This window comes from Macrobrachium rosenbergii, chromosome 21 (assembly GCF_040412425.1).
Source record: "Macrobrachium rosenbergii isolate ZJJX-2024 chromosome 21, ASM4041242v1, whole genome shotgun sequence".
In the NCBI taxonomy this organism is placed as follows: Eukaryota; Metazoa; Arthropoda; class Malacostraca; order Decapoda; family Palaemonidae; genus Macrobrachium; species Macrobrachium rosenbergii.
In genome coordinates, this window is record NC_089761.1 from 6,039,998 (window position 1) to 6,051,085 (window position 11,088).

General features: G+C 39.1%; 1 protein-coding gene across 1 annotated transcript; it reads left to right on the forward strand.

Annotated features, from left to right (window-relative positions):
• The first annotated feature begins 3,368 nt into the window (after nt 1–3,368).
• On the forward strand, nt 3,369–9,401 carry LOC136849373 (uncharacterized). Its single transcript, XM_067122725.1, has 4 exons — nt 3,369–3,540; nt 3,662–3,953; nt 4,083–4,326; nt 9,231–9,401. Exons 1-4 carry the CDS (start codon nt 3,369–3,371, stop codon nt 9,399–9,401), a joined length of 879 nt encoding a protein of 292 aa, XP_066978826.1.
• The last annotated feature ends 1,687 nt before the right edge of the window (nt 9,402–11,088 follow it).

Consider the following 11,088-nt stretch of genomic DNA (forward strand, 5'->3'; position numbering starts at 1 on the left):
ATAATGGATTGTGTAGCAGCATGGAAGAGAGGCCAAGACGGGGATTCCATTTCCTTACCATAGTTTTTGGCATCCACCACATACTGCAGGATTACTTCCGAGGGATTCAACTTCGTGGATTTATATCGAGCAAGCAGGCGCTTGATAACTTTGAGGTAGGTCTCGGTAAATGTTGGCACACTTTACGAGATTTAAAGTTATTGAATGAATAATTTTAGCGCTGAGTCATTAATCCCGTAAAAAATAAAACTTGTAACCAGAAAGAATTTACTCTTGCTAATATTTTGCTTTGCCATTTATCATATCTTTTGAGATCTTTTTATTGAATCTTATTCTGAACTTTAAGTCACTTGCCTAGGCAATAATTTCATATACAATTTTCTGATAGACGTATCATATCTTTTATAGGCTATGCGCAGTGGCATCATGGTAATGGTATTGCTCTATGCATCTTATAAACTTTTCACTGGTTATAAGCGATTCGGAGTGTGGAGGTTAGGTAACTAGTGCCAGAGTTACCTAGATATCGGGGCAGCATCAAGTGTCGTTAATATTAATCTATATTATGCATAATATGCTTTAAATTTCTTGTATGTTCAATAATAAATTCAATGTTCACTTTGATGTTGGTTTTCTCACCATTTTTTATAACCTTCATATAATTTTTTCCGAATAATAAAAGACTTGCCAATCCTATCCCTCCTTCAGTCTTTGACTTTGTTAAAGTGTCTCTTTTGATAAATTCATATTTTTTCCCTCAAATGTAAACGAAAACTTCTGTACTTATCAGCTTTGCATATTTGACAGGCAAAGGGTAAATATGGGAAATATACCATGTCTTTGAAAAATCAAGGTATTGACAATAACAGCTTATTGATATAATGCAAGTCTTCTGTTGTGAAGGCTCGCCAAAGTATTCTTAATTTTACATAATATATTAGTCCACGAAGAATTAACAGCTATTTCATAATTATCAGATAATATAATTTCTAGAGTTGTAAAATAACCTATATATCCTTGAAGCCATGGTAAAGGCCATACAGACCTATCACTCCATGGGCCTAATCCAAATATTTTTGTCTTTTTATTTAGTATAAAACCTGTGGCTGCCTGAAATTTGGACACTAATGTGCTAATCTCCATAATTCCCTTATCACTGGCAAAGAAAATATTTGAATCATCGGCAAGCCCAAGAACTTTAAGGTTGTTATCATTTGGTAAAGGCAAGTGTTCAATATAGCTATTTCTTTTTATAGCAAGGTACAGAGGTTCCTGGAAAACAGCATAAAGAAGCATAGAAAGAGGGTAGCCTTGTCGGACTCCCCGCTGCACACTAAAATATCCACCAATGTTACCATTAACAATGCAGCAACTTCCAATATTCTTATATAATATCTTAATGCAGGAAATCAGCTCATCACAGAAACCTAGTCTTTCAAGAATCTGAAGTAAAAAAATTAATATCAACTCGGTCAAATGCTTTCGACCAATCAGGATTTAAAATAGCACCTTGAACTCTTTTCTCATTACAATAATACACAATATCTCTAAATAAATACATGTATTTATGGATCTTCCAGGCACACAATATTGCTCGGAATTAATAAGGTTAGGAATAACTGTTTGCATTCTTTTTGCAATTGTTTTAGCCAATATCTTATAGTCACAGCACAGCAATGAAATTGGCTCCAATCAGCCAAAGCACTCCCATCAGTACCTTTCGATATGAGAGTGACCAATGTAGTACCCTGACTCCTGGAGAGAGTTTTCATTTCCATAATATTTTCAAGGAACAACTTTAGTTCATGCTTAATACCTTCCCAAAACACCTTTTAAAATTCTATTGGGATCCCGTCTATACCAGGACATTTATTGTTAGCAATGGAACGAATAGCATCACATATCTCTCTGAAAGATATATTCTTATGGAATATGTCATTATCAGAATCCGTCAATTTTTTTCTACAATCTGCATAAAAAACTTTGCATAGGTACATCACAAATGTTTTTCCAATAAGTTTTTGGTAATACCTAAACACACAATGTTCAATGGCCTGGATATTTGTAAGAACACTACCTTCATCAAGATTCGGAATCACGTTTCGTTCTGCGACTATTTCCCTCATGACCTTTTTACTATTTACTGCTCTTTGCTGCCCAAGAAGGTAAGAGGAGATTTTTCCCTTCAATCCTGTCTTGAATTCTCGATCGTATCTTAACCCCTTCTAATATTTGAGATTTAAATTGTCTATTATGTCTTTGAGAATAGTTATGTCTGCATAATCTGCATTTCCTGACACATTAAGTTTTATGTACTGCTTCCTTAGTTTTGCTCCGAAATAACTGATGACTCCATGCTTCTGCCTGCTAATCCTTTTACCTTCTGACAAAAAATTGTTTCACTTCTGGTTTTACCAAATCATTCCACCAATTACTGATATGATAGAAGTTCCTTTTTCATGTTTTCAAAAAGGTCCACAAACTCCTAAACTTTTCTTTAATTTCCTCGTCTTTTAACAAACTAGTATTAAGCTTCCAAAATGAATTCCCAATACTAATGTTTGGATTAATCTTAACTTTGCAGATGATAGCAGAATGATCAGAAAATGACACAGGTAGCATGTCACTTGAAATTACATTGTCTCAGAGTCTGACAGTACAATCTAGCAATGCATGAACCATAGGGAAGAAGGTGGCAATTTGAAACGGGGGTGGTAATATGAAACAGGTAATATCTCGCCTGATCTGCTTGCCATCTGTAAAGAAAAGTGAATCATATCTATTACTTCCACTTGATGCCACCAGAGTTCTCTGAAGTCGCTAGCTCAAGATCAGGGCTCGTGAGAGGACACTTTTTACTTTTTTGCTCTGTGAAACTTTCTTTTAGGTAAGATTCACTTTTCTTTACACTATATAAATTAATATATGTAAGGTATGCAATATAGCCTGTGTTTATTAGGTATAAGATCAATTGTTAAAATGGCATAGTTAGTATTCTAGAAACTATTGTTTGTGTAGAATTTCTGCTGGATTATCATGAGAATGGCTTCGGGTGGCATTATGAAACAACCCGTTCAATATTTCACCATCATCGCATGTGATAGCACAGGCGGGGACTTTGTGCCTCCCATGATGATCTTCCCCCACACCAACTGGACTGCCAGGCTGATGAAGGGAGCACCTCCTGAAGGTGTGGGGAGGTGCCATCCTTCAGGCTGGGTTTAGTTTCATCTTTTTATTGATTGGTTCTCCCATTTCATTGACCACACTAAGCCTTCACCTGAATCCCCAGTTATGCTTATCCTGGAAGGCCACTATTCCTACACCTCGACATTACCCTTGTGTGTCTGCCACCTTACACTACCCACATGCTTCAACCACTTGAGCGTGCATTCATGGGACCCTTAAAGACATACTATAGCGAAGAAGTCAGACAAGCACTGAGAACTAGTGATATGGACAACTATGATATTGCAGAGAAGTTTGGCAAGGCATATCTTAAAGTACAGACAGGGGCAATAGCAGTCAAAGGTTTCAAAGGTACTGGAATCTTTCCACCAGATGGGTGTTTTTGACGAGGCAGAATTCATTACGGCTGCACACGAGGAAGCATAGGCAACTGACCATGACAACAGATCTCAACAGATTCCATCAACAGTAGCTAGTCCATCAACAGCAGCAGGCCTATCAACAGTAGCCGGCCCACCAACTGCAGTAGGTCCTTCAACAGCATCAGATCCATCAATAGTAGCAAGTCCATCAACAGCAACAGGTCCATCAACAGCAGCAGATCCATCAACAGCAGCAGGTCCATCAACAACAGTGGGTCCTTCAAAAGCAGCAGGCTCCATTAACAGCAGCAAGTCTGTCAACAGCAGCAGGTTCATCAACAGCAGTAAGTCCGTCAACAGCAGCAGATCCACCAACAAAAGCAAGTCCATCAGCAGCAGGAGGTACTCCCATATCTACAGAGTTTATTTCCCCACACATCATTTCCCCTAGTTCCACAGGCAAAGAAGAAGGTGACAAACAGAGGTCGCACAGGTCTGAAAGCATGTGTTTTGACACGGTCTCCATATAAGGAGGCACGAAAGTGCAGTTGGACAGACGAAAGCAGCTATCCAAGAAACAACATCCAAAGGTAAAAGTAAGAAGATCGATGCATCAGCAAACAGCACGGAGTCAAACAGACAAACAGAGAAGAGAAAGGTGTTGGCGGAGAAAAAAATGCGAACAGTAAACAAGAAGCTTTTTTCCAAAGGTCAGAGAGATGGCAATGAAAGTTCTAGTGAGGAAGAAGAAAGTATGTCTGTCTTCTGGAAGTTCGTTAGAAGAAATTATGGGAGGCAAATCCCAGAAGGAAGATGCAGAATGCATTTTTGTTCAGAGAAATTCACAAGTCCAAATCAAGAGAAAAATGGGTTCAGTGTGTAGTCTGTCAGGGATGTGCTCATGTCTTGTGTAGTTAATAATTGTGAAACTGAAACTTTCATTTGTGACTTTTGTTTTAAGCTTATATTTTTCATGGTCAAACTTTTTTTTATTCACAAAAAGGAATGTTAGCCCATTTTTAGTTATTTTCTAAAATGTTATATATTACGACACCACCAGTTTCATATTACCACCCCATTTGCAAAGACCTACCTTTTTGAGTATTTTTGAATAAACATTACATGGTTTTATTTATCTCTTTAAATCTAAGAGCGTTATAAGAATAAAATTTCCTAATATTTGACAGTTATTGATGCAATTTTTTTTGCCTTTAAAATTGGTGTTTTTGCCTAAAATAAAGTGATCCATATTACCACCACCTCCCGTAGTTTGTGCGTACTGCAGCGTACGTAAGTATACTGGGGTTCCCTGTTATGCAAAAATCATACATCATTAACTCCAAGGGTCCCAGTTAATCTGAGAAGTGATTTTGACACGTTTGATTCATTATTATTAGAATTGTCTCTAGGACTCAAAACACAGTTCCACTCACCTCTCATAATAGTATGGCTATTATCATACGTTAAGTAGTAGGCAATTCCTTCCTTGTCACAAAGCTCTTCCCGTTCATTTGTTAGATTACGACCTGAGGAGAATAAATGTTAACAATGCGAATCTTGCCACCATTCACCTCACAATGTACGGAACATATTCTAGAATCTCACTTCTTTCAACATGCTTTATTACAAAATCTACAGTCTTCTTGATGAGAATACAGGTTCCACCCTTGAGACAAATGACTGGATTGAAAATTATATTATACCTGTCTGACAAAAATTCTAAATATTTTATATCCTTAACATTATGTTCTTGAGCTAAAAGAATGTCTATTTTGTTGAAGGTGTTAAATGAATGTAATATCTGTAATATCTCTTGTTTCAGTCTATCATTAATACCTTTGATATTAAGGCTGGATATCCTACAGAATGTTAGTTATTATGAGATTTTCTTTTGCATTTTTTGTTCCATTTTTACATTGCTTTCGCTTTTTTGTTTACCAGTGTGTTTTCTACAATGCTTAAATTACAGTCTGCCTCATCAGTCACTGTGGTTTCATTGTCATTATTACATTTTGACTTTTGGTATTTCATTTTCTATCGAGCAACAACTTTCTCGTTCTGTCATCGTGTCTTTGGCACCTTTAAAATAATTGAACTATTACAGGATGGTAACAGTAAATCACCTGTTAGATTTGGTATATCATCTTGACCTCTGGAGGGGATGAATGAACTAAATAAATCTTGACTCATGGGATACGCTGTGTAGGTGTTACTTCTGTCTTCGTCAGTGTCATCTTTAAAATGCCTTGATTCTTCTATGAAGCCACAAGATCTCATATCTTTGTCACTAGCAAATGCTTCAACAAGATTACTGTCAGATGAACAAAAAATTTTTCTCAGATATTGTGACGTAGGTTGCAACAAGAGGTACTGCATCAGTCTCAGTAGTTAGTTGTATGATGTTGCAGCTTGCATTCAATACGTTTGCTCCACCATTATGTTCTAAGGCCCTTTTATAGGGGCCATGCTGGTTTCTTCGGATACATTTGGAGTAGTATCTGCTTCATCATGCAGGTCAATCAAATGGCAAGTCTCCATCAGCGTTTCAGATTCCGCTTTTGCACAGTTGGTTGGTCGTTAGATACCGACATCGACAAGACGATCAATTGCAGAAGCGTTTCGCTGCATACCTTCACAAGTTCGAATGTACACTGGGTCTTGGTGGCTTACTGGCATTTCGTTTCCTTTATTTTGTTGGTGGCCAGATAAATGAGGGAAATCTACTTTACTAATATTTAGTCTTTGCGTAACTCCAACTTTACATTCATTAGCAAAATGGCTGATTTGCCCACAAGGTCTGCATGTTTCCGTCTGTCCTTTATAGTATATGTAAATATAAACCTTGGCGCATTCAGCATATAAGAAAGAAGGAATCTGTCTATTAATATCCATGGAAACTGTTCTGACATAATTATCAATGCCTTATATCTTCCTGACTTCGAGTGTTGTCTTCACATAACTCACTGTGCCATATCTGGAAAGATTATTATTCAGCATGAAGTTAGTCATTTCAAAGGCACATTTTGCACTGTGACGTACGACCTTTAAGTAGACAAATCTTCAACTCGAATTTTTAGGTCGTCTCATACACAGGTTTCTTTGCCACTAAAGTCTTCAAATGTCTCCATAATATTCTCATGAGCTTAATTTAACAATTAGCTTGGTTTTCCCTAATTCTGCAATGCTCTCATTTTCATCATCTATTCGTAACGTATCATCAAGAATTAAGGGCATATCGTCTTCATAAATAGAACCCACTAAGTATCTAATACCCATGGTGTTAATTTTCAGCCATGATGCATTCATTCTGGATTCACAGAAAACAGAAGAGTCACTGTCTCTGGTTTTCACTGGGCAGAAACCAGAGCAAAGAGTCCTGCTTTTTACACATAAATAAATGCTAAGTTGACATTCCTACTTCTCTTTAAGGAAGGGCAAAATAGTCACTGCATGTTCAGACACCTGTGGGTGCACCCAAAAAGCCTTCGGTGACCTAGAAGTCGTATTAAACTCGCGTTTTCTTGACAGAAACCACAACGCAACCCAGCCCTCTGCTGAGTGCTTTTCAGGACAAAATATTTCTAATACGAATGTAAAAAAATTAATAATAATAATAATGTCGACTTTATAAACTAATTGAATAGTTTCAATTTGCATTTTGATTTTACTATGGTTAGTTTTGATGTCATCTCTTTATTTTCAAAAGTTCCTGTAGATGATTTACTTAAATTTTTGGAGGAAGAATGAGAAAGTTTCGATATTCCTTAACTGTAGCAAACCTCACTAATTTAGTGGTGAAGAAATAAGAACTGCGAACTTTTCTCAGTATTGGACAGAACAGTGTCTCTTCCAAGTCATTTGGTTAGTAGGTTGCAAGTTAGTTATTTACTAAGGGCTTGCACTTGCATGTGACAATATTGCATGTTAGCTCAGTTAGGAATTCAGCTCATTGCATGTACGAGTATATCGAGAGAAAGACTGTGCAGCTTTCTTTTGAATAGGGCAGTGGAATTTACTATCCACGAGGCCAAAGAATAACACATCTGGCAACTCACCAGTAAACCAGTCAAAACATCCTCGCCCACTTGTCTACTCACCTCGTCGCCACCACCTGGCCTCGGCGCCAGATAAATTGCTCAGAAAGAAAAATTTCGCTGAATTCCAAAATTCTTAGTTCCTCGAGCAATCGTTTTGTCACTCGTGTAACACTTACCTAAGAATCATTTACGTTTTATTCCCATACAAGAGGTCAAAACAAAACCACGTGATCCCAGTGATTTATTCATTTATGTGCATTAGCTTTTTTGAATTTTGCACATGTAAATTTATTACAATCACTGTTAGTAAAATCTGTTACAATTCCTTTATGCTAACGGAACAGAACATATAGATGTTATCTATTTGAGAGCATAGTCAATTGCAATATTTAAAATGCAAACTCCTCGTCAGTATTAATACGCTTACTCATTCGGGAGAGAGAGAGAAAAAGGAAGGATTTCCAAAATCCTCAAATTATACACTATTCTTTTACTTAAATCCGTAAGAGGCATGTTTTGTTAAATGGTGTGGATATATATCACTTGATAAAGAAAACCACTGATTTACAACAGTTGAGTTTAAAAAAAAATCAGAACCCCAAGGTTATGTGTTATGTGGGATAGCCCCCTATATTTAATAGAGTATACTTTTTCTCATTTACTTATTTTACATGTAGTGCTGTCACAATTTACACACGTCCATGCTATTTGTGTAAATTTCACAAGCCTTCATTAAGCAATTTAGGTTACTGAGCAGGTGCTAGAGCATCTTAAAAGAAAAGAATGGAAAAACCACGAAACCTCTGCATCACAGAACAAAAGTGGGTGTAAGTTAGATTAAACAGGTAATTCTCAAGACTTGCATACGAACCGCAAGCAACAACTGCACGTTAGTGCAAATCTCCGAGCATGTGTTGATGAATACTGCTTAGACCCATAGCCCCATCAAAACTTCCCCCTGCAGAGTGAACGGAAGCACCATTATTAGTTCCTAGGAACTAGCCTCCCACAGATGCCAACCAAGGGATTTCCCCTTTGCAGCACCACTGATCTGGTGCACTACAAACCGAGTAACCCACCTGAAGTGTCTACCCTTTTTATACTACTCTTTGCATGCACTCTGCTTCATGTGGAGTGCCATTTCCTTTCGTACAGTTTACTGTATGGTCAACTAATGTCGTTCTCCAGAACCCGCAGGCACACCAGTGCCACCCAAGAAAGAATCCTGTGTTTTACACAACCAACACGAGTGTTATTAGACATGGTGCCAACCATTAGCATGTCCACCAACAATATCACGAGGCACTATAGTGTCCATGAGTCCTAAGAAGTTTCGCTCACCAAGGACTGCTCCATTTAGTGTGACCATTTAATAGCACACTCAACCAAAGTGCCAACTTTAAACAGGTGCATCCCAGCCTAAGTGTCCCTCTTGCAAGGGACACTTCCATAGAGTGCTATCTCATCCACTCCGCCAAGAGCCAAGTGCCCGTCCTGTGCCATTGTTTGCACGGCTCTAACCTAGCTCATTTTGACGCACCTTAACCCCCCAGCAACACGTCACTGGAAAATTACCAAGCCTTCATGGATAGCGGGGAAAGGTGCAGGGTTAAAGAGAGAGCATCTAACCTAGTGGGTACAGACGCAGTTTGATGCCACGCTGCAAAGAGAAAAGAAGGAAAGAGAAGAGCAGAGAAGGAGAGAGAATACCAATGGAAATACGAGCAAGAACAATGGCAGTATGAACTGGCAAAGGAAGAAAGAGAAAGGAAAGACAGAGAAGAACAATGGCAGAAGAATAACAGCAGTATGAGGTGGCAAAGGAAGAAAAAGAAAGGAAGGAAAGAGAGAAAAGCAATAGCAACAAGAAATAGCTCTGAAGGAAAAGGAGCTCAAGCTGGAGAAAGCCCAGCAAGACAATACCATGGCTCTGTCCCAACAACAAGTCGCTAACCCCACACCTTCCATGCCTCATTCCACTATATCTAGCATTAACTTGTTCATGCCAACATGGACTGGACAACAAGCCAGAGGCATGGCTGGCAGACGTAGAAGCACTCTTCATGAACTAGGTACCACAGAGACAGAAAGGGCCTTGCTTCTTGCCAAGCATATGACTGGTAAAGCCAAGGTTGCCCTCAGCACACTGGATAAAGGTGCCAGGGGAAACATGGATGAAGCTCGCCGGGCCATAACCAAGGCATACGAGAACACAGTGGAGAAATGGAAACAACAGAGGAGGGCTCTCCCAAAGGAAATTGGTCAGGCCTTGGCTGAATGGGCCTATCATCAGACCTAGGTGGGCCAGTGCTGGCTTGATGCCCTGGAGTGCACGGAATTTGAGGACCTGCTCAACTGGATGATCCTATAGGATTTCTTCCAGTATGCCCTGGGTCCCTCACCATGTACATCAACAATAAGCAACCCCAAACATTCATGGAAGGCTGTTGTATGGCTGACGCTTAGGAAACTTTCCATCTATCTTCCAGAACATCTCACCGTTGAATAGTGCCACCTGGTCATTTCTCAGGGCTAGTTTCCCTAAAGAACAGACTTCCTTCCAAGCCTCCAGTATGCAACCACTGCTGTAAACCTGGACATTTAGTCAATGCTGCCGTTTTGTGGTTTTTAGTCTGATAACGTGGTCAAATAGCGATATCTGGCATCTCTCTTTATAGCATTGCTTTAAATTTTGGTAATTAAGCTTTGATAATGAAAAATACTACCATATATAAAATATATACAGGACATGATTTTTTTTATTTAAACCTTAAATAACAAAATTTGTAAAGTCAAATCGAATGTCCACCTCCTACTGAGAGTTAATTTTGACAATTATGGAGACAAATTATGCAGATGCAATTGCAACGACAACATTAATGTTTGGTTGTCTACCCACACTGAGTGTAGTCAAGGCAGCAACACTCTTCAGAGTCTGAGTGTCACTTTAAAGTGGGAGGTACTAAGAAGGTCCCTTCCAAGCCTTTCAAGAAGTCCAAGGGCTCCTCTCCATCCACCTCCAAACAAAGTTCACAACCCACTGACATCACAGCTAGTCACGCACCCAAGAGGCCCCTGCAATGACTGCAGTGATCCCAGTCATTATAATGCCAGATTTCCTCTGCCCACAACATGTCAAGGCAACAAAACATGTTCACTTTGTCTCAGGGGCTCCCATTAATGGCTCTATCTCTCCAGAAGACCTACCAACTGTGGTAGATACAGGAGCAGACATCAGTCTGATCTCCAAGTCACGAGTACCACCATCGACAAAAACAGAAGCTGGGCCTTCAACTGGGTAGAGGACATTACCAAAGACATTCCCAGTTGAGCTCAAGGTCAAGACACCTTAGAACACTACAGATCATTGACTGGGTGTGTTGGACTCTATTAAGCTAGGTATGAGTTTTTTGAGCCAAGATCTTTCTTGGGGCTGTAGCACTGCAAATGACAAGAGCACCGCCATCCTGGAAGGCGTGCCTCTGTCAATCGAATTACCT

Coding starts and splice junctions, on each gene's coding strand:
- LOC136849373 (XM_067122725.1), top strand. CDS start 3,369: ATGCTTCAACCACTTGAGCGTGCATTCATGGGACCCTTAAAGACATAC. Junction 3,541..3,661: donor AGCAGTCAAAGGTTTCAAAG/GTACTGGAATCT, acceptor CATCAACAGTAG/CTAGTCCATCAACAGCAGCA. Junction 4,327..9,230: donor TGTCTGTCTTCTGGAAGTTC/GTTAGAAGAAAT, acceptor TAGTGGGTACAG/ACGCAGTTTGATGCCACGCT.